Source organism: Xiphophorus couchianus, chromosome 14, assembly GCF_001444195.1.
Source record: "Xiphophorus couchianus chromosome 14, X_couchianus-1.0, whole genome shotgun sequence".
NCBI lineage: Eukaryota > Metazoa > Chordata > Actinopteri > Cyprinodontiformes > Poeciliidae > Xiphophorus > Xiphophorus couchianus.
In genome coordinates, this window is record NC_040241.1 from 23,861,468 (window position 1) to 23,883,994 (window position 22,527).

At 40.0% G+C, this 22,527-nt stretch overlaps 3 protein-coding genes across 3 annotated transcripts; 1 reads left to right on the forward strand and 2 right to left on the reverse strand.

The window, feature by feature from the left end:
• The first annotated feature begins 510 nt into the window (after positions 1-510).
• LOC114157992 (uncharacterized) lies at positions 511-5,473 on the forward strand. The gene is made up of 6 exons (XM_028039285.1): positions 511-654; positions 2,185-2,253; positions 2,336-2,407; positions 2,542-2,604; positions 3,711-3,764; positions 3,835-5,473. The coding sequence occupies exons 2-6, from the start codon at positions 2,251-2,253 to the stop codon at positions 4,993-4,995; spliced, it is 1,353 nt and encodes a 450-aa protein (XP_027895086.1). The 5' UTR covers positions 511-654; positions 2,185-2,250; the 3' UTR covers positions 4,996-5,473.
• A 747-nt stretch (positions 5,474-6,220) lies between these two features.
• Positions 6,221-12,165, reverse strand: LOC114157991 (toll-like receptor 2 type-1). The gene is made up of 12 exons (XM_028039284.1): positions 12,070-12,165; positions 10,571-10,832; positions 10,343-10,499; positions 9,879-10,028; positions 9,373-9,576; positions 9,169-9,291; positions 8,629-8,779; positions 8,176-8,340; positions 7,920-8,099; positions 7,699-7,839; positions 7,114-7,622; positions 6,221-6,702 (listed from the first exon to the last, which is right to left on the reverse strand). Exons 2-12 carry the CDS (start codon positions 10,827-10,829, stop codon positions 6,306-6,308), a joined length of 2,436 nt encoding a protein of 811 aa, XP_027895085.1. The 5' UTR covers positions 10,830-10,832; positions 12,070-12,165; the 3' UTR covers positions 6,221-6,305.
• Positions 12,166-12,551: 386 nt separating this feature from the next.
• LOC114158033 (toll-like receptor 2 type-2) lies at positions 12,552-19,626 on the reverse strand. The gene is made up of 11 exons (XM_028039338.1): positions 19,330-19,626; positions 18,807-18,963; positions 17,491-17,640; positions 17,196-17,402; positions 16,993-17,115; positions 16,145-16,295; positions 15,842-16,006; positions 15,578-15,757; positions 15,347-15,487; positions 14,770-15,272; positions 12,552-13,727 (listed from the first exon to the last, which is right to left on the reverse strand). Exons 1-11 carry the CDS (start codon positions 19,595-19,597, stop codon positions 13,286-13,288), a joined length of 2,487 nt encoding a protein of 828 aa, XP_027895139.1. The 5' UTR covers positions 19,598-19,626; the 3' UTR covers positions 12,552-13,285.
• Between the last annotated feature and the right edge of the window lie 2,901 nt (positions 19,627-22,527).

Here is a 22,527-nt window from a genome sequence, read left to right on the forward strand (position 1 = left end):
TAATAATAATAATAACAATAATAAACATTTTAAGGGCTGCTAGAAAAAAAACATCATAAAGATCTTAAGACTTAAAGCTGCGTTTTATGAACTAAGTGATATTTTTTAATTAATTAATATAAATTTTATCTGTTTTAAAGTGAATTACTTGAAGAAACACCCACCATTATTAATTTCTGAGTTTATGACTCAGTTTATTTTACCACAAGTTTAAGCACGACTCTGCAAGACTTAAATGTCTGCGATTCTCTGCGATGAAGTTCAAGGCCGTCATGAAACGTGACAATATGAAGATTTACAATCACAACATTAACATATGACGTGGCTGCTAAATCAACAGAGAGCAGCAGGTGACATTTTAACAAGAAAAATGAAATGCAGGAATACAGAGCTCTGGTGTTTAACCCTAAATTTCCTGTGGTTGAAGGGCGAAACGGTTAATTCCCAGCTGCACCTGAATGTAGCATATTTCGCGCCATTTTCTCTACCTTCAGACCTGTCGACAGAGAGTGTGATAGAGAGAGGAAGTGAGAGCGGAGCAAAACGCGCCGCGGTTCTGCTGCACAACTAAACGCATTTTAAACTATTTTATCCTCCGTTTATTTCTCTTAAAGACCGTCTGTGATCTTTTCTCTCCATCTTCAACTTCGACTTGTAAGTTTGTCTGGTTTTTACTTCATTTCTTCACTTTTTAGTGCATGATGCAACTCTGCAGCAAAGTCCCAGTAAGTGCAAGATGTTTATAACAGAATAATTACAAGCTACGTTATGTCTGTATAAGAGCTGATTACATGTAAGATAAACTCATAATTTGCTTGCTGGTTTGGTGAAAACACTGAACTGTGTTTTAAAGTTTGCTGCTTTTAGCAGGAAGAGCTTAGAAGCTCATTAGTATGTATGAATATTGTAACATTTGTTACATATTTGCAACTGATTTAAGTTCTTTAACACTCGCATGTGTGAAAATTTGAAAAAGGTTAATTAAAGTCAAGTTTAATGTCAAGATTATGGGAAATCCGGTGGGGCTGTTATGTTTGCCTTACATCAGCAGCAAATTTGTCCCAAAAACAACAAAGTTCAAGTTCTGTACATCAAGTTTATCCATCCATCATCTTCCACTTATGCGGGTCGGGTTGCTGGGGTAACAGCCTAACCACTACTTCCTGTTAGGGATTAAAAATGGCGTCCCGAGGTTCGTTTGTGTGGACAGATAGAGAGGATGAGCTACTTTTAAATAGCATGTTAAAATGTAAAGTTAAAACACAAGACAACTGGGAATCAACATTGTCTCTGTAAGTATGTGCAGCTTGAACCACATTGTGCCTCCATATTGGGAGGGATAGCTGGTTTAAAACAGCTGATTTCCAGCCACTCTTTCTCTGCAACTCGCCATGTTGGAGCAGTAGGGCTTGTAAAAACTAAAACAAAAAACATCTGAACAAGCGTAAAAAAACAGAACTTCTCTATAGCAGCCATCTTTCCTCCACTGCATGGAAAATCAGTGTCAATGGTCACATATGTGACATCAGCATCGCATTATTTGTTGCAGACTAGAGGTGCACTGATTTATCAGCCAGCAGATTTATTGGTGCCGATTTCCTTCATTTTGGGAGATCAGTGATCGGTGGATTTTTACATGTGAAGCTGATCTTATCCACCGATATTATCTGGCTTGGCAAAGCTCCAAGAATCAACCACTGTCCTCTTTTGCTCTCCAGTGAGAAAGGTTTGACTGACAGACCGGCCCTCAGGTTATGTCTGCATGTTTACGGTTAACATTAGTGACCCCACTGTGTCCAACTCAACAACTTTCTTGCTATATTGAGCAACATTTGGAGCAGTAAGCCACATTTTTAGTGATATTAAACAGAATTTATGTGTCGATGAAAAGCAAATTGTATAAAAATCTATTTGGATTCTCAGATATCCAGTTATGGAAAAGGTCTAAAGCCTGTAGGGGACCTGAAGAGATTCCTGGTCCTGATAGTTTATACAATGTTTTTCTATTGTTATATGCCGCATTGTAAAAATGTGTGCAAATCTTACCCTGATGCTCTTCTGATCTGGTTAATGCTGCTTGCACTGTTCAGAACAAGCTTAGAATAAAAAAGGAGTGTTAGCTTAACCCTGCAACAGATGTGATAAAACGCCCTCTGACCTGGATGTTGATCTTTACTGTTCTAGTTGCAAAGCACATCAACTTCTTAGCTACAGGATTTAAAACCACAAGAGCTGTTTGCTCACAACAACATGGTGAGTCCCTGTCCACTAAAAACTTTTATTGAAGTTACTTATATTTCAGTTTTTGACCCTAATTTTACTTTTATGTTGACAGATGAAGACATCAGCCAAAAGAAAGCGAACAAAAAACCAAACGGACAACAAAACCGATTGTGACAAAGAAAATGTTAGTAAGACTTTTGTTGTTCAGTCATCATTGCTTAGCATTTGTAAAATAAATGTCTGCATCTTGTATAGGATTAATGAGCAGCTGCACATGTTGGTTATTATTTTTTTTAAATATTTTGTTCTGTTCATCAGGTCAGTCCAGTTGAAGTCTCCAGTCCACCTAAGAAAAAACGGAGCGTATTTCCAGGCGTCCAGGTGAGCTGCAGGTTCAGAAGATACTGAAGATCTTTCTGCCTCCATTTAGATCAACAACTGTCACCTCAGTGACCTCAGTGACCTCAGTGTGTCTGCACTGAGTGGGAGGAGCTACAAACACAGCACTACACCCCAGGAGAGAGAGAGAGAGAAAAATCTCAAACTGGACGATTTTTATTAGTAATTTATGCAACAAAATCAGAGGAACCATTTGGGAGCTTTTAAGTTTTTAGTTAGCCAAGAACCGCCTCTCCATCACTACTGTAAACACGTCACTGTTTTGAAGACAAACTTACATTGTCAGTTTGTTAAAAATCATCATTTATAATTATTACTCAGATCTAACTTTAACCCCACACTCTAAAAATCCTCTGAAAATGCAAGTTGACTAGAAAATTATTTTTGATTAAACTCAGAGGTTAAAGTTCGTTAACTTAATCTGACAAGTTGTCTAAACATTGTTTTGCAAACATACAGATACATAAAATTATTATTTGCCTTAATAACGTTCACTCATAGTGCAACACAGGATACAAAAACATGCCGCTAAGCACCCTGGGAAATATAGTCAGGACAGTTACTGCTGAGCACGTGGTGCTTTCAGGTGTCGCCAAACTCTCCAATAACACAGAAAAAATTTTATTTGATTTGTTACTTGTGACTTTTCTGAAAGGAAAACACCAGAATAGTCTAAAAATCTCTAAATGTAGTGACAACGTTGCCAGGTTTCAAACAGGGCTCCTCCATCTGGGTGACAATGTGTGATGCATTTCTTTAGTCACTTAAATCCACCCTAAACAATGTCATGCTTAAAATATTACAGCAAGTATTTTACATTTGAGGCTGAAATTAGTGATTATTTAATTATTAAGTATTATTAAATATTTTAAGTTTTTACTTAAAAACACTTGTTTATTGAATTCTTGGATCAATCACAAGATTAATAGTTAACACCACTTACCACTGTAACACAAACTCACACATTTAAGTTCAAAATATAAAACTTGCATGATTTTTTTCACTTAAAAAATAGAAGTTCATAGACACAACAGACTGTTTTAGAGTGTACTTGCTACCAATAATCTAAGACCTGCAATGTGTTGCAGAGTCAAACAAAGACTCCTCTGGGAACCAACGACTCCAATGGCAGCAGGTATCTGGTGAGTAGAAAGGGAAGCAAAGGAAGATTTAATATGTAGCCTGGAAATTAATCTAAGTGTGATTTTTCAGCTGGACAATCCTCGACCACATCCAGTGAATCCCGGTGTCAAGAAGAAGGAGAGGATGACAGAAGAGGAGGGTTTGAAACGAGACCTGAATGCACAGCGGTCTGAAAAAAGTCCAGAGTCCATCTCTCCATCCAGAAATAGGGTTAACATGTATTTTCCAAACATATATAAAGCACATTCTCCAACAAATATACAAGTAAAGAACGATGTAGAGAGTGAGAGGGGAAGAGTTGAACCGAAGGCAGATGAGCCACCAGGCCGCCAGTTTGAAGCAATGGTTATCTATAAACTTCTAGGTGATTATAAACTGGAAGCACCAAACCTGAGTGACGAAGAGTTTCTAAGTCTGCTGAAAGAAAGAGAGGAATCTGTTTGCAAAATTGTTGTGCATGGTGTTTCCCAGGGAACAGGCTCCGTGTGGTTGGACAACCTCATCTGGACAAATGCACATCTGTTCAAAGGTTGTCTGGTTGGAAGAAAGTTGCTGGATGACATAAAAGTTTCTGTTGATTTTGAACTAGAAACTGTGAACCTGTCGTACACTGTGGAGAAAATATTTCTTGACATTAATGAAGAGCTGGATTACGCCATATTTAAGCTCATACCTGAGGACCCAACAGCAGAGAAAGTAAAGTTTCCACCAGGACTCCTTAAGAGACTCGGTCCAGTGCCGAAGAGTGGTAGAGTCGGGTCTATCGGGTTCCCTGCAGGGAGAAAGAAGACCACCAAACACACAACTATTGTCGATGTAGAAAACAGAGAGCAAGCTGTAAATAATCATTTAGCTCAATACAAAGACTTGATTATCACCCAGATGTCAATCAAACAAATAATCACGAATCAAGGAATTGGTGACATAATGAAAAGTGGGATAAGAGAAAAACAGGTCATAACCTACCGTTGTCCCATGTATGGTGGAACATCTGGTTCTCCAGTTATTGATGGACATGGCCAAGTTATTGGGCTGCACACTGGAGGGTATGACTACGGGTTTCCAGAGTTTAAAAACGGTGTCATCGAGTATGCCATCCCTTCGCTCACAATATTTAAAAAGTTTGTGAGCAATCTAAGGAAAAGAGGAGAAAAGCAGCTGCTGGAAAGAATTAGGGAGGAAGTATCTGATAATGATTACCTTACAAGGTTGATGTTCAGTCCTGAGTAGGAGTGGAAAGGTCTTGTTGTATGAGATCTCATATTAAACATCACAATATTTCTTATTGAGGCGACGCCCATCTCATGAGCTGCCTTTATGGTCTAAAAATCTGCCACTCTCCTCTTTTGCTCTGCCATGACAGAGGGCCAACTCATACCAATCATGTCTGAAATAATCTCCAGTGACTTTTCATCCACCCCCCCAAAAATCGATATTGACCAAAATTGGAATCACCAGGTTAGGCTTTTTTTTGTGGTTGACAATCAGCCAGAAAACTGCAATCAGTGTGTCCCTAGTAATGATGGGGTTTTTTCAATTCCAGAGGAAAAAAATCTCTTTACATAATATATGTTTTACAGTTATTATGTAAATCATTCAATCTGATGAATGTTTTACATACTATATGGTAATTATCTACAGCCAAACCCACAGCCTGCCTGTCAGTGTGCTTTAATAATGGGTCCAGATGATCCCAATCCAGGAGAAACATCCAGGAATCATTCATGTCTCCAATATTTGGTATGGTTTCCCACAGGATCATTAGTAAAGAAAGGAACATATCAGGTCAATAAAATTATGACTCATCAGTTTTCTGTACTTTGAATTGGTTTTCTATTGTTTTTTCATCCATCTTCACTTAACGCAGAGCTGCTTCCTGCTCCAAACAGGGAGGCAGTTTTATGTGCAGGACTTTCAGTTTGTTTTATTTATTTATTTTTACTGCTTTTTATGGTATGGTATTTTATTGTTTTATTTTACACCATTTTATTCAGTGGTTCTTCAGTTTCTACAATTGTTAAACTTTGATTGTGTTTTATTTTTGAACAACATTTCAAACATTCACTGCTTTGATGTCAATTTCCGTGTTGAGTTCCTATAAAATGATTTACTCTGTACCTACTGATATTCTGTCATTATTTGGTTTCTATGATAAAAACACTTTAAGGTCCAATCAGCAGCAGAAGGTCAAATTATTCATCTCTTCACGTTTCAAATATTTAGAAGTTAATTTCCGCATTATTTCTTCAACTTAAACTTGTCAGATTCAGGTAAGTTAGTGTTTTGACCCATTTTGCCCACAGATAAATCTTGACTTTGGAGATTTATATCTCTAGTCCTAAACCACAAGTCAATTCACAAGCAAGAGAAACTAAACTAAACTAAAAATCTAATATGCATGGATTTTTTTGGGATATTTTTTACAATTTGCATGAAATTAGTACAGACCAACAAGCAGCAATCCATCTCGGTGTTTATTAGGTACATTGTCGACTGACAGTAGGTACAAGTTCTTCTCTTTCTCTTCAGTTTTTTATCTGTTAGTTCTCCTGCTCATTGTCTCCTCTCAGAGCGTTGCGGAGACTCCTCCAGAACTCCGGCCTCCTCTCCTCGTCTTGAGGCCACTCCAGGTAGGTGGTGGAGCTCATGAGTTTGCGCAGTTTGCAGAAACGTTTGGGGACGTCGTCCTTGGACAGCGGCTCCAGCAGAATCAAAATGGCAGCGTCTCCGCCGGCCTCAAACAGCCAGAAGTGGGAGAAGTCCAGTTCATAGCGGCACCAGTCGGACTGGACGAAGTTCTCTGAGAGGACGAAGATAGTACGACGACTGCGTTCGATGGCGCTCATGATGTTGTCCATGATCCAGTGTCCAGGAAGGAAGTCTCGCTTGTGGAGACAGAGAGTCAACGGGGATGTTGGACTCTCTGAGTCTGAGTCGCTGTAACCAGATAAGAATCCAGGTCATTTTATGTCTTTTATTATTAATATAATTTGAACAATAAGCCCATTGACCAGGGGAAATAAAAAAAAACTTGTAAATATATGGTTGGAGACCCCTTGTTTGGCATTTTGAACTTCATGGTGAGATCCAAGGAGCTCACCTAGGAAAATTTGGAACGGTATTTGTTGCAGCTTCATACATCCTATTGCTTCAGTATCACACCAGTATGACTTTGTTCACTGACAGACTTCCTATTGTTATTTTTTTAGTGAAGGTGTCTGAACCATTACGATAAATCATAATTTACATGGACCCATTCAGTTGATTTAGGATACAAGAGCCAAAGCAACGTGGAAACAGCCAACAGTCAAGAAAGCACCATTGCATAGAAAGACCTTTAACGGTTACCTTGGCTCCTCCATCTCAGGTACCAGAAGGTTTTCCACCCAGCTGGCATCTTCTTCACTGTAGGAAACAAATGCATCAAAGGACAGCAATGGATCTGATTCCTCCGTGTTTCTGTTTCGCCGTCGTCGTTGGGAACTTCTCGTGGCCTTCAGCCAGGCCCAGGTCATCTTCAGGAACCAGAATGCGTGGCATCGCCAAAGCAGGCCTGCAACCAGTATCCCAAGAAGCAGTGCGACCCCACAGCTAACAGACACAAACAAAACTGGCTGGCACTGGATGATGGAGAGGCTAACGTGACTCACTGCCTCCCCCTGCAGGTAGAGAGGGGAGTCACAGACATAGGTCTGATGTTTATCTGTTATTTTCACATCTCCACTTCCTGTTAGTTGTGAGCGGAGGAATGTGACGAATCCACAGGAGCAAACAAACTTGTTGTGTCCGGCCTCGAGGTTCTCAAGTCGTCTGTATGACTGAAGGTCTGAAAGGCTGAACGTGTTCAAGGTGTTTGACTGTAATGTACAGAACCAAAATGGATCAGCATGGAGAACACAGAGACACAACGTGATGAATGGGATTGGTTTTTACCTGTATCATGAGTGTTTGCAGATTGTGGTATGGGCCCCCTGCTGGTAACCTCAGGAACTTGTTTCCAGAAAGATGGAGCTCTCTCAGAATTGGCAATGTCAACACAAATTCTTTGAGATCATTATAGCTTAAATCCAACACCTTTAAAGAACCAAGAGGGAAGTAAATAGAAAGCATCTTTTCAATGGGAAGGTTTCTGGTCTTTGACCCAGACTCTGTACCTCCAGAGATTTTGGAAGACAGGGAGTGACGATGGTTAGCTTAGCCCGGGAGATGTTGAGATACCTCAGGGTGGACGGCCAGGAGCAACTGGTGGGCATGGATCTGTAGCCGGTTCTGCTAACATCCAGCTGGGTGAGCTTGGTGAGCTTGGTGACCAGGCGACTCAACGTGGACAAAGACTAAGTAGACAAACGTTCAACGGTTGGCGCTCTGAGCAATTTTACACAAATTTTACCTCAGGTTTAACGCCGACACCTTCAGAAGGTTTCCGCTCATGTTTAAAACTCGGAGCTCCTGGAGAGTTTCGTCGTTGTCACACAGCATGTAAGACAGAGTCAGGTCGGTTAGCAGGTTATCGGACACATCCAAGTATAATGTGTTCACCATCTTCTTGGTTATGTAACAGGATAACAGGAACAACTGAAAGTAAAATGAGAACAGATCTGTGAGGAAAACATTTCTTATTTTCTGAGATTTATTTTAATGTGATTTGCAATGTTACCACACGAAAACACAGAACTCTTCTCACAATGATAGAAAATTATGAATTTAAAATAAAATGCTGTTTGGTTAACATGAATGACATGAAGGAGATGAAAAATTATTTGCCTATTGATCAAACTATGATTTAAGAATAAAAAGTATAATAGCCTGATTCACATTACCACCATGCAGGCAGATGTTTTGTATGTGAAGTGTGATTTTTACCTTTGAGTTAATAATGGAGAGCTTCTTCTGGTGTTGCACCAGATACTGTATTTCTGAATCCATGGCAAACTTCAAAATGTCTAAAATTATGACGTCACTGGCAAAGAACTCGTCCATGCTGCTCAGATCTGTCTGGTTAGCCGCTACCCACCTAGCACAAAGTCAGGAAAGGCTTTAGCCACATTAAATACTAAATACTCAGGTTTGGAAGAACAGTCAAGGTCAAAGTTATTCATCCATTATTAGTCTCATCAGATGTTTCGCCTGATTGGAATTAGTATTAATGTTTTGAGGTAACCCAGTAAGAGTGCCTTGAATCTTCAGGTTAACTGGTGTCTCTAAATTACCATTAGTTATGCGTTTGTGGATGATTGTTTGCTCTTTATGTCTGTGTTGCTGGGAAAGACTCTTGCTCAGCGACTGCTGAAGATGGACTCTATAAACTCTACAAACTTTCAAGGATAACTGGGTACACACAATGGATGGATGGATAAAGTTTGACTAAAAGAGTGATGAACAGCTGACAGGTTGGCTTCCTACCTGCCCTCGCCTGTCAGAGTTAAACCCACAAGGGAGAGGGATCTGAGCGGGACTCCATCTAGCAGTGCCAGCAGGAAGCCACATGCTTCATCAGACAGCGACACATTATGGAGAGACAGATATCTGGAGAGAGGAACCAAAGGAGAATCAACGTTTGATTAACATTTAGCTCCATTTAAGTTAAAATGGAGGTTATTTTCAAACCTGATTATGTTGATTGAATCTTTAAAAGGTTGAACAGACACATTATGAGCCAGACGGAGGTCTGACAGAGTGAGCTGAGTTTCAGGGTAGGACACGTCATTGAGCATAGCTGCAGCCAACGCAGGGTTTGTTAAAAACGGGCCGTGAAGACTGAGGGTGACATGACCCAGGGGCCAAATGTCCCCAAAAGTACCAGCGTCATACCTGCAGGGAGACAGAGTCAAAGGAAGAGGAAAGACAGTGGATCAAGGGTTTGGACTTTGGTTTTTATTTATTTCCATGAATAAACTGCTTGGCACTTATTTATTAATTTATTGTTTTTAGCTGAAATTTCCCACACTGCTGGACAGGACATGTAAAGAAAGGGAAGCAAAAAAGCAATAAAGTCCAATGAAAAACAAAGATCACCAGAACATTTGGAGAACTGTTCATCAAGAGCACTTTAAAAAACTCTGACAATATCTCAGTGCTAGAAAGGGAAATCTAGAAAAATGAGGTCTGGTTACCGGTCCAGATTGTTGGCCTGAACAGTAAGCTCTTCCAGGTGGGTGACTCCTGATAGGTCTTCTCTCCTCAGCTCCTTCAGATCTGGACCTCCAAACATCAGCCTTCTCAGTCTGGAAAGCCCAAGAAACAATGAAGGGGAGCCAAGAAAACTGTAGGAGACCAAGAAGGACATGAATGGTGATGAGTGTGGCTGGTCTTTGTTTGCCTGGTCTTTGTTCAGGCATTGGGCTGCACACAGGACTGGAGACTGGCATGGAGGCCCACCTTCTAACAGGACAACAACCCTAAACGTTTATCCTGAGCTACAATGGGATGGTTTCGATTTAAACATGTTCATGTGGTCAAATGGCCCATTCAAAGTAAAGACCTTCATCCATCTGAGAACCCGTGGTAAGGCTTTGGGTTCTTCACAAAATGTAAAGGATAAACGCCTCTGCGTCAAAGCGTAAGCTGCCCTCCTCACCTGTACGGATTGTTGATCAGGTTGAGATGCTTCAGTGGCTCCAGCTTGTTGAACCACTTGGGGTTGAGAAACTTCAGCTGGTTGTCAGACAGATCCAGTTCCTCCAGGCTCCACAGCGAGTCGAACGCTGACGGATGGATCTCAGCTAACCCGTTACCTGCAGGACAGAAATGTCTGCATTCAGAAACGCTCTACTGGTTATTTCAGTTTGAATCCCTTGATTGTTACCATGGAGATCCAGAGCCCTCAGTTGTGAGTGTCCCATCAGGTCATCTTGGGTCACCATGGTGATGTTGTTGAAGGAAAGGTCCAGGCTCAGTGCTTGGTCTGTTACCATGGGAACATGGGTGAACCCACCGAAGGAGCAGTTACAGGAGTGATGGAGGTCGCAGCGCCTGCAGGTCGGCCTCAAATCATCTCTGTTCGCCGTCTGATCCCGGATCAGCGAGAGGAAGAGGAACGGCGCCAGAATCCTCAGATGCTTCATCCCCTGCAGAGAAAGTCGAACTTTAAGTTGGTGAACTTGAACACTCTATTGGTGAACTTCTGACTCATTTTTCTGCAGAAACAGAAAAATTTGTCAGATTTTTTTTTTCATCCTGCAGCTTGTATTACATGACCGGGACACAGAAGTGAAAGTCTGGCAGGAGGTGTGAGAAAATCATTTCATGAGGAAATCGAGTCTTTTTGACACGACAGTTGATTATTAACAGCATCCCAAAACACATAGCTGCTAAAGAGGGAAGTTCTCTTGAGGTTTTTATGGTTTTTTTATATGTGACTTAGGAACAATCATTGTGGTTAAATGTGATGTTTAGGGGGAAAAAAGGCTTGAACATAACAGGAGAGTCTGACCGTCCAATACAGACCGTCTCAACGTGCCTGGCTATTTTATTAACAGCTGGGAATTCATAAAAACAGTGAGAAAGCAGATGTTGCACTTTGTGGTTAAAGTGCATTTTTTCTGAAAATATGAATAAAATTTGTGCAGAAGATTCACAGAGGGAAAACAAATGAAGTGGTGCAAATGATCAGCTGGTCAGCTTAAGTAACATCAAATGCTTTTAAATAGTTTTAACCTAAAACACACAGAACGAAGAGACAGAAAAAAAGTAAAGAGGAAAACAGAAAACTTGTGTTTGACCCTATGACAGGATGACCAGCTCCTGGTTAATGGCGTCTATAGATGCTGATTCTGAGCAAACAGTTCTGGGCTGCGATGTATTTTCACAGCTTCCAGCTGTGAGTCGACTCCATGAAGCATAAATGTGAATAAATTATGCAAATGAAAACTAAACCTACAAACATTCTTCAGGTCGTCTTTATGGTGTGAATTGTGTTGAGTTTGTAATGTGTTTGTCTATTAAAAATGACTAAAAAGGAAATAAGAATCACTTTTTTAAAAACAACATGTGTAGTTGAGTTTCAGTACTTTGAACAAACTCCATATTGTGTCTTTTCTAACGTTATTGCTGTGCATTTCATTTTCTCAACTGAACAATAATAATTGAGCTCCTCTGGAGGAAAAGCAACAAGCTGTGAGATCAACAGGTTGTGTTGGAGAAACTCCCTTCAGGTTAACTTTTATTATTTATCTACTGTAAAATCTCTTTTTCAATAAGAGTAAAAGAATACAGATTTTTTTTTAAAAGCATAAAAAATGTAATTTTGATGGATAAAAGTATTTTTAAACATATTTTCATCAGTCCTTAGTGGATGTTTCTTACCTTAGTATCCGGTGAGATGAGATGAAATGGACGACAGAAAGTCAATGAGTCGGAGAATAAAAAGGGTTTTATCCCATCATAAAGAGGAACTACAAGTTCAAGTGCGAAACAGGAAGTGAACAAGCAGAGCAGTTTCATAATATGCAGTCAGGAGTCGATGCCCCTCATATGACAGACAGACAGACAGACAGGTGGAAGTGCACAATCACAAAACATGGATTCCTTCACGAATCTAATGGAGAAATGTTTCGTAGAGCAGTGTGAATACATATTTTCATAGAACCTTTAGGAATAATGAATAATTAGAGAAGAAAGTGTGTTATTTTTAATGTTTTGTTCTTTCCATGTCAGGACAGATTATTCCTGCTCTTACTGAGGATTCATGCCTGTTTTCAACCTGCTGACCAACTTTCAGCAGGGATGCTGTGGATTTAAGGAGGATCCGTCGCCTAGCAACACAAAATGACATGAAAATATATTAATTTTTTATTTGTTCTTTATTCTTTGCAGCTAAAACATATTTTTGGCTTCTACAGATAAGTACTTGTGGTATTTTTATTAAAAAAAAAAAGATTTAAGAACATGAATCCAAAACAAAATATTTCATATAAAGCTACAATTCATAATTGTTAATTATGAATAAAAAACTTTAGTCATCAAGTAAAGTTGCTCCTTAGGTGATATTATTGGTAGAATAGTTTCAGCATTGTTCTTTTGTATGTTTTTATGTTTTTCAATATGCATAGTGCATCTTTTGATTGTGTTATTAACCTTATTCAAGGCATTACTTATGGCATGTTTTCCAGTTTCTATGTTTCAGTCAGTCCCCTTGGATCATAGTCTAACATAAATTACATAACTTATCCCTTCTAAAAATGAGTGGATGTCTTTCTTAATAGTTCAAACACCAAATGTACCTCAACATGCATAAATACACACAGTGAAAGCCATGTTAGCGCTACTGCAGAAGCTAAAATCCAACATCTTATTTATTTCCACTCTTGGAGGTTCAGCCAATAGGAACCAAGGAAAATGAGATCCAATTGTGGATTGGTTGCTTTGCGAACACCAGCCAACAGAGTTGGCATTGTACATAGATATTTCACTTTCCCAAAAATACAGTACGTTTTTCATGAATAATTTGGTTAAGTTACACAAGAAAGTCCTCAGTGCATCTGATTTTTTCCCTTCCCCTACACATTCAAGCTCTATTTTGTCAGTCATTGTCTCCTCTCAGAGCGTTGCGGAGACTCCTCCAGAACTCCGGCCTCCTCTCCTCGTCTTGAGGCCACTCCAGGTAGGTGGTGGAGCTCATGAGTTTGCGCAGTTTGCAGAAACGTTTGGGGACGTCGTCCTTGGACAGCGGCTCCAGCAGAATCAAAATGGCAGCGTCTCCGCCGGCCTCAAACAGCCAGAAGTGGGAGAAGTCCAGTTCATAGCGGCACCAGTCGGACTGGACGAAGTTCTCTGAGAGGACGAAGATAGTACGACGACTGCGTTCGATGGCGCTCATGATGTTGTCCATGATCGGTTGTCCAGGAAGGAAGTCTCGCTTGTGGAGGCACAAGGAAAATGGCCGAGAGGTGCTGGTATTACTGGGCCGAGAGGAGCTGGTATTACTGGGCCGAGAGGAGCTGGTACTACTGGAACCATCCTCACTGGTGAGAAAACAAACAGGAAACCAGATTATGGATCCACTTTCTACTGTGCTTTAAGGGTCCGTCATAGTCAGACTGAAGTCAAACTGACAGCGGATGGTCACGTATTACGGGACGCTCATTTTAGCAAAGGGTTACGGTTATAACATCTAGCAGAGTTCCTGTGAAACTGTCTAATTATTCATTATTCCTAAACAATAAACTTCATGGTGTTTTGTTATGAGTGTGGTTTACAATAATGCATTTATGATTAAGGAAGAGAGGATTGACTATTACAAATTCACAAGTTCGGAAAAGGAGGAAATAACGATTGGCAAATTGTAACATCTCATGTTACTGGAAAACAGAAGGCGTCAGAGGGACGTTGACCCACTGCACCGGACCAGAACCGAGCAGAAGTATAGACAGTACTTCTGCTCGGTAGATAGTATGGAAATACTATCTACAGATAGTATGGAAATCCTCAAGACCTCAGACAAATGATCCTCAAAATTGATTGATTGATTAATTGTAACAAGAAGGAGTAGACAACATGGGGTTGAGGACAAAATGACCAGATTTTTGCCAAACAATTATGACAATGAGAACTGATTTCTGCAGTTCGACTGGATCATGCAGAGCCTTTTAAAAGCAGCTTGATCCAAAAACTTACATTTTGTTAGAAAAATATACTGTATAAATTCACCATTTAGAATAGAATAGAATAGAATTCAACTTTATTGTCATTGCACTCTGTCACAAGTACAAGCAACGAGATGTAGTTTGCATCTATCCAGAAGTGCTCTACGAGATATAAATATTTATTTACAGATGAACAAGACTATGTATGTATGGACTATAAGGGGTTATAGCAAGAGATATACTGTGGATATTGTGTATAAATATAAATATGGGAGCTATATGCACAGATTATACAGATTATACAGAATATACAAGAATATTTATATATTTGTCTGAATGTTTTTCTTACATAAATGCATAGTTGACAGGCATAATATCCTTGTTGGAGTGTAATATGAGCTAAAAAGTTAAAAATACTCACCTCTGCTCCTCCAGCTCAGGTATCAGGAAGTTTTCTACCCAGCCAGCGTCCCTCTCACTGTAGGACACAAACGCATCAAAGGACAGCAGCGCTTCTGAGTCTGTAGTGTCTCTTCTTTGTTTTTGGGAACTTCGCTTTGCCTTGAGCCACGCCCAAGTCATCTTCAGGTACCAGAAAACATGGAGTCTCCACAGCAGAACACATAGCAGTAACCCAACTAAAAGGGCCACACCACAGCTCACAGAGACAAACAAAACCCGGTGGCACGCTTCCACCGAGAGACGGACCTGACTCACTAACTCGCCCTGCAGGTGGAGAGGGGAGTCGCAGACATAGCCGTCCTTTCTGTCCGTTAACTTGACATTTCCTTTTTGTTTTAGTTGTGATTGGAAAAAGTTAACAAAACCGCAGGTACAGATGAACTTGTTGTAACCAGCCTGGAGGTTCTCAAGCCGCCTGAATGACTGAAGCTCTGGGAGGCCGAACATATTCAGAGTGTTAAACTGAAAAGAGAAAGGCGTCACATACTGGAGAACGCAGAGTTGACTTTATTTAGAAATACAGGATTCTTTCTTACCTGCATGGTCAGAGTTTGTAGGTTTGGAAAGGGTTGTCCAGCAGGTAATCCTAGGAACTTGTTCCCAGAGAGGTACAGTTCCCTCAGTAAAGGCAAGTCCAGGGAGAAACCTTTGAGATCGTTGTAGCTCAGATCCAGCACCTGTCCGTAATGTTCAGTCAGTTAAGCATATTTTGGTTGTGACTGCTTTGAATTTGCTGAGTTTGCTTCTGTGTGGTTCAGTCTCTTTACCTCTAGTGATCTTGGTAAACAGGAAGTGGTGGCGGTTAGCTTAGCTCTGGAGATGTTAAGGTATTTCAGAGTAGAGGGCCAGGAGCAACTCGAGGGCATTGAGCTGTACAGAGTTCTGCTGACGTCCAAGTGGGTCAGTTTCAGGAGGTTGGTCACCAGATGGCTAATCAGTGACAAAGACTGGACAGAAATGGACAAAGCTTGAAACCAAGAAACTCTGATTCCTGGTAAGTTACGCAGATTTTACTTTAACTATAAAGACACCTTCAGAGGGTTTCCACTTATGTTTAAAACTCTGAGTTCTTTCAGCGTTGGCGCTCCATGACAAAGCGATTCTGCCATGGTCAGGTCGGTCAGCAGATTGTCAGACAAATCTAGGTACTGCAGGTTCACCAGCAGCTTGGCTGTATCACAGGGCATCACAAACACCTGAAGACAAAAACAACTTTTAATCTCTAATTAAATACAAAAGGGCTTCCTTCCTCTACCGGTCTTTAGTTTTGTTAAGACTTTGGTCAGTACCAGAGCCTGGAAACTTTGGAGTGGTTGCTATCAGCACATATTTACCCCACAGTTTATGACGGACACCTTCCTTGGGTAATACAGAAGAAAACCCAGCTGTAGGAACGCAGTGAACTTGTAGACATCTACCACCACAGCATTTCGGAGAAAGAACTCGTCGATGCTTTTGTAATCAGTTTTGTTGGCTTTCTCCCACCTGCCACAGACAAACAGTGAAAGTTACACAGTCAGCTGATCATAAAACATCAGTAAATGTAAGCAAGGAAAAATGCCAAATCATATCTATTCAAAACTAAGTAAAAAAATCAATGCTGCGGACAAAAAAATCCTTTCTGTCACATTCATGTTTTGAAATTCTTCACTGGTGCAGCTTTTTTACCTCTACATGAGTTCAGTGCCTGTAAGAAGGAGTTACAAACTTCAACAGATGAGGTGCAACTGTTGCCCAGGTTCTTCACCAGCCCCTTTCTAAATCTGAACTAGTGAAAATGATCTGTCATCCTGCGTCACGACCAGCAGGTGTCACTGTCGGTCTTTTAGTTTAATACACCAACACTGCCGGTGTTTATGGAAGTGAGTAATTCACGTTTTAGCAGGTTTTTAAGTGCATTTCTCCTTAGTTTAGTTAAAACTGGGGGATCAAAGTGTTTAAACAGTTCACTTCACTGTTGGCTGATTAATGGAAATGTGTCAGTAATTTTACATAGATTTGTTCATTTCCAAGAAATCAACATGGTCAAATTATTACTTTTGTTTTTAAAAAATCCTCTAATCATAAATATAGATGTGGGTTTTGTAGCAATCTGATTTCTAAGCACAAACTTTATAGATTAGTGGAGGCAATGATTTACATCCACTGGGTGTTTGAACATCTGCAGGTTTTGGTTTCCTACCTCCCTTCGCCTTTCAACGTGACGTCTTCCACGTGAATATAGGAGAGTGGGTCTCCATTCATCACCATCAGGAAGTCGACAAGCGAGGCATCGGACACAGAAGAGTTACGTAAAGAAAGAGATCTGAAGGACAACAACAAAGAAAAGTTAATAAAAGCATGTGTTACTGCAGGAACAAATTGAAAAGAGCATGATATTCCAACCGGATCCTCTTGTTGGCTGACTCTCTGAAGGGCTGGACAGACTGACGCCCAGTCAGATTGAGGTCCTGTAGGATGATTGGAGTCTCAGGGTACGATACATCCGCAAGCACAGCTGCAGCCAAGGCCACATTGGTTAGAAATGGACCATGGAGGCTTAAGGTAACACGACCCAGAGGCCAAATGTCTCCTAATGTGCCAGAGTCATAACTGCAGAGAACAGAAAAAAGAAAGGAAAAGTCAAATATTAACTATAATTTAAAGGTCTCTGCATCATATAGGACGAATGTGGGAACACCTGGCCAGGTTGTTCGCGTGGACAGTGAGGTCCTCCAGCTCCGTGACTCCAAACACATCTGTCCTCCGTAGTTCCTTCAGGTCTGGACCTCCAAACATCAGCCTCCTCAGTCTGACGAGTCCAAGAAACATCGAAGGGGAACCAAGGCGGCTGGAGGAGACCAAACACACGGTGAATGTACAAGTTTCTGCTCCTTTTATTACACATCTAACATGATTTCCAACTGAATCATGCTTTAGGTGAGGAACAATCCATGCATGAATAAGTCCAGAGGGATTCAAGCATGTTTCCTTTGTAAAGCCCAATCCACATTAAACACATATGAGGGCATACAAGGCTTTTCACTTGTCCCCTTCCAAACTAAATGTGGAAACAATTGAATATTCTTACATGTGTGAATGTCTCATACATCTTACTAAGATAATAATTACTGGAAACACAGAGGAACTCAAACGCTCTGAAACTGGAGTTCAACAAGTAAAAAACAAGAAGTCCTTCAGTCTGACTGGTAAAGACTCTATAAGACAAAACCACGTTTTCTGAACATCCAGAATCATCCAAACCAGCAATGCACAATCGCACCATCTGCCTACCTTATTTATTATTCTGATGGCGCAGAGACTAATGAACATTTAAACCTGTTAAGTCTGTAGGTGGGGACTCCATACCATGTGGCAGACGGAAGCCGTTCATATTGTGATCTGAGGATGTGAGCGGCGCAGAGTGTAAAAAATATTTGACCCCTTGCCAAATTTCTTTCTTTTTTCCTTTTTCAAAGTTCTTACAGTCTCTAAATACACTAACAACAAAGCACTGCTGCTTTTTGATGCCATAATAACAATAAACAATAAATAATATGTAGTAGAAAAGTGTTAATTTTCTGTATCTCTGTTTATAAATGGATGTGTTATAGTGTTTGGTGTATATAATAATTTTTACAGCAACAGCTTCACATCATATCCTCTAGGTGTCATGATTGGAGAGTGGAGAACATCATCCCGATTTTAAAGTCCTTCCACTGAGAGAATAAACTTTAAAATACTTCTGTTAGTTTATAAATCACTGGACGGCTTAGCACCACAATACATTAAAGATCTGCTGCTGTTGTACCAACCTTCCAGTCTTCTGGTTCTGTTCTGCTCAGCATCCTCAGAACCAGAACCAAACATGGAGACCATGCTTCTCTAATCTGGAACAAACCTCCAGAAAACTGCAGAACTACTCAAACTCTAAGTTTCTTTAAATCAAGGCTAAAAACTCATTTCTGGAGTTACATTTGCAGCAGCTTTGCCTCTGCGGGGCTCTGAGCTCCTCACCTGTACGGATTGTTCAGCAGGTTGAGATGCTCCAGAATTGCCAGATTTTTGAGCCACATGGGGTTGAGAAACTTCAGCTGGTTGTCAGACAGATCCAGTTCCTCCAGGCTCCACAGAGAGTCGAACGCTGACGGATGGATCTCAGCTAACCGGTTACCTGCAGGCAGAGGGGGGCAGAGTACCCGGAAACTGTCCTCAAGTAATAGTAACACTACTTAGACTTATTCTTATTCAAGTAAAAGTAAAAGGTAGCTGTCCAAGAAATTACTCAAGTAATGGTACAAAAAGTAGTTGGTAGAAAGTCTACTCAAGTACTGAGTAACTGAACAAGTAAAAGTAAAAAGTACAGCACAGTAAAAATACTCCTAAAAGTATTTTTTTTTTTTAAACAAGTTACTCAAGGAAATGTAACTGAGTAAATGTAAATAGTTATTACCAAACTTTTCCTGCTGACAGAAATATCTGAATTCAGCTCTACTGGCTGCAAAAACAATAGAAAAGACGCAGCAAAAACAATGGTTACCATGGAGATCCAGAGCCCTCAGTTGTGAGTGTCCCATCAGGTCCTTTTGGGTCACCATGGTGATGTTGTTGAAGGAAAGGTCCAGGCTCAGTGCTTGGTCTGTTACTATGGGAACGCTGGTGAATCCGCTGTAGGAGCAGTTACAGCAGCGATGGAGGTCGCAGCGCCTGCAGGTCGGCCTCCCATCACCCCTGTTGACCTTCTGACCCCGGATCAGAGGTGCCAACAGGAGGAGCAGGGCCAGGGAGCCCGAAGTCAGACGTCTCATGCTGCAGAGTGGAAGAGCAGATCTGTCGAGCTGAGCGAGACGCAGAAGTGAAACGCACACATTGGAGAAGTGATTTGTTAAAACAGGAAAAGACTTTTTTTTTTTTTACTTTATCATCTCAGGAAGTCTTTATGCATCTGTCCAGAAGGAAACACAAATATCTGAGCAAAACTAGGTTTCACTTTGACTATTTCCCTTTCACTCAGCTCAGGGCTAACATGAAACATTTTCAGTGAAATAGTATATTTACCACATAACTTCAATATCTGAAAAAGGCTTCAGTAAAGCAACAGAAACTTAAAATGACCTCAAATTCAGTAATCAAACTATAGCAAAACTGAGCAGATTTAAGCTTCACAAAAAGGTGTTTTCTAAATGATCAGCTGAAGAACGTTGTGTTTCTCTGGTTCCACTTTCTCTGTTTCTGTTCACATGCAGATTTTCTTCGGCTACAACAGAAATAATTACGAATATTTCTGAATATCATAACAAAAAGAAAAAGTGTGATTCAAGAAAACTAAATTGTGAGCAGAAACAAAAAAAGAAAATTCCCATGAATGTTTGCATTAACGCTCTAGTGGATATGAACATCTCTGTTCTGACCTTTTACACACATTTAGCTACTTCCACCAATGTGGGGGATGTTTTCTGCTAATCCTTTAATCTTCAAATTGTTTTTGTGTCTCACGTATGATTCTTGCAGTTCTACTTTATTTTCTCTCATTTGATCTGCTCAGCATCAGTCAGTAAAATTCATAGATAATTTCTTTTTTGTGCTCCAGATACGACCCACAGCTGATTTTGGACCAAAGTGAACCGTCCTCTTATTACTTTTGCCTCTTAAGTAGTTGGTTCATGTTTGATGCTTTATATTTGAGAGCTGTTGTAAATCCATTCAATTTTGTGCTGCAATTTATGCTCGGCTTTCAATTGCTATAACATTACCCATCCGAAAACATCTGACACAGAACCATACCAACCTTGGTTTAAATATTAGTTTAATGCTGCGGTATCTGACTTCCACCTGGGTTAGAAATCAATCTACTGATTTTTAATCTCTTACTGATTTTTAATCTCTTATCACGTTTAATAGCTTCTCTATTCTTTTGTTCTCTATTTGAAACTGTTGAATGATTTCAGATGCAATCACATTTGTCACAAAGTGGAAAACACGGCTGCTGAGATTCAAAGCTTTATTTCATGACAAGAACATGTTTTACCCAGTTTGCTCCAGAGTAGATTCTCCTGAAGGAGTAAATATTAAAGTCTAAAACTGAAAGTGGCAAAAATAATGAGATAAGGGGATTTTATGGTTTCAACAAGAGGAAGTTAAATTCTTCACTGGCATCTGGAAGCAAGACTAAAAAGGGGTAGTAAGCATGAGAGTTCGTTTGTGGAGGAAAGATCCTCCAGTGTTATGCAAACTTAAAATACGTTTGACCAAATCACTTAAAAATACAGAAAATGGGCGTGTCATGGTGGCGGAGGAGTTAGCGAGGCATTAAGAGGCAACTTGGCTTCGTCTCGGATGTCAGGGGTTTGATTCCCGGACCCGACGACGTTTACCGCATGTCTTCCTCCTCTCCTTCCCCCTTTCCTGTCAGCCTTCTTTGAAAAAGGGACACTAGAGCCCACAAAAAGACCCCTTGCTGGGCGATAAAAAACAAATACAAAAAATAACTTTTCAACTAGAAATGATTTTTCTACCACAAAGTTAAGTGTGAAAGCAAAGTAAAGCAGCCAGAGGTTGTTGCAAACTGTTTGGGTTCCTGTAACATCATATGTAAATGTCAGGAGGCACTGGACCATAACCCTAATGTCTGCTTTTAAAGCCTAACTGACAGGATTATTATTACTGGTACATACTCTTTTTTTCAAGCTTATAAAGTCAAGATTATTTATTCATATCCCACTTCTCAGCAAAAGGACATTTCAACATGCTTTACATGGTAAAAATACAATACAGTGAACAAACAACAACAAAAAATAAACAAACAAAAAATAACAACAGAGGCAAAGTAAGGAGAAGTGATGTAAAGTCGTAATCCAGATCAGAATGAATTGATATTCTGGTTATTATAAATCAAAGTGAACTCTAATCAAATAGGTTTAAAGGAAGTCACAGTTGCAGTTTCCAGGAAGTTTGTTCCAGATTAGTGGAGCCTGAATGTTGCTCTTCACATGGTTGACTTTGTAATCGTCTTTATGTGTCTTTGAATGTTCAGAGCTGATTCTCAGCTTTATTTCAGAAGTTCAAGTTTAAACAATTTCTCTTTTCTGCAAAACCTCTCACTTGATTCTAAATTTGATCAGTTCTGCTTTTTGTTTTAGTTCCTGCAAAAACTATTTATTAATGATATTGTAATTTGTTGAGATGCATCACTAAATTTCTGTTCCCACAATAAACCTCAGGGTGATGTATGTAGACTTATAGGTTATCTTTGGAACTGTGTGAAATAAACTGTTCACAGAACATTAGCTGCATATTTCATGAACATTTTGGGGCAGGCAAAAAGTAAGAACTTGGTTACTCTGTTATGGAAATATGCTGATTACAACATCTAGAGGAACATTTTCAATACTTTCAATGATAAATTACTGATGCTTTATGCAAATTATGCAAAGGTGTCCACTCTGCTGAGTTTATTTGGAACATTTTGCAGATGTTGAGCTGCAAACACAAAATTCTAACACAGGTTTCAGCCATATTTAGCAAAATAAAACAAAAACTGACCCATTTTTGGACCCATCTATTGTCCTTCTGCTTATCTGTGTGGATTAAAGAAAACAAAATGTTTCCTCATTAAGTGGCTGAAATGCTCGTTAGCGCAGCTTTGTGGATGTTTGTGTGGGTTGTTGTTTCGTCATGCGATACTTTTACCCTTTTGGACTCAAACAGCAGTGACTCTGAAGTGAGTACTTCCAGGCAC

Excerpts from the sequence above, each read along its gene's own strand:
- LOC114157992 (XM_028039285.1), top strand. Across the intron at positions 2,605-3,710 it reads GCGTATTTCCAGGCGTCCAG|AGTCAAACAAAGACTCCTCT; the intron begins GTGAGCTGCAGG and ends AATGTGTTGCAG. Across the intron at positions 3,765-3,834 it reads CCAATGGCAGCAGGTATCTG|CTGGACAATCCTCGACCACA; the intron begins GTGAGTAGAAAG and ends GTGATTTTTCAG.
- LOC114157991 (XM_028039284.1), bottom strand. The coding sequence starts at position 10,829 with ATGAAGCATCTGAGGATTCTGGCGCCGTTCCTCTTCCTCTCGCTGATC. Across the intron at positions 10,029-10,342 it reads CTGATCAACAATCCGTACAG|TTTTCTTGGCTCCCCTTCAT; the intron begins GTGAGGAGGGCA and ends GGTCTCCTACAG. Across the intron at positions 8,100-8,175 it reads TGAGCGGAAACCTTCTGAAG|TCTTTGTCCACGTTGAGTCG; the intron begins GTGTCGGCGTTA and ends TTGTCTACTTAG.
- LOC114158033 (XM_028039338.1), bottom strand. The coding sequence starts at position 19,597 with ATGAGACGTCTGACTTCGGGCTCCCTGGCCCTGCTCCTCCTGTTGGCA. Across the intron at positions 16,007-16,144 it reads TGTCCGTCATAAACTGTGGG|GTGTTTGTGATGCCCTGTGA; the intron begins GTAAATATGTGC and ends TTTTGTCTTCAG. Across the intron at positions 15,488-15,577 it reads GTTTACCAAGATCACTAGAG|GTGCTGGATCTGAGCTACAA; the intron begins GTAAAGAGACTG and ends CATTACGGACAG.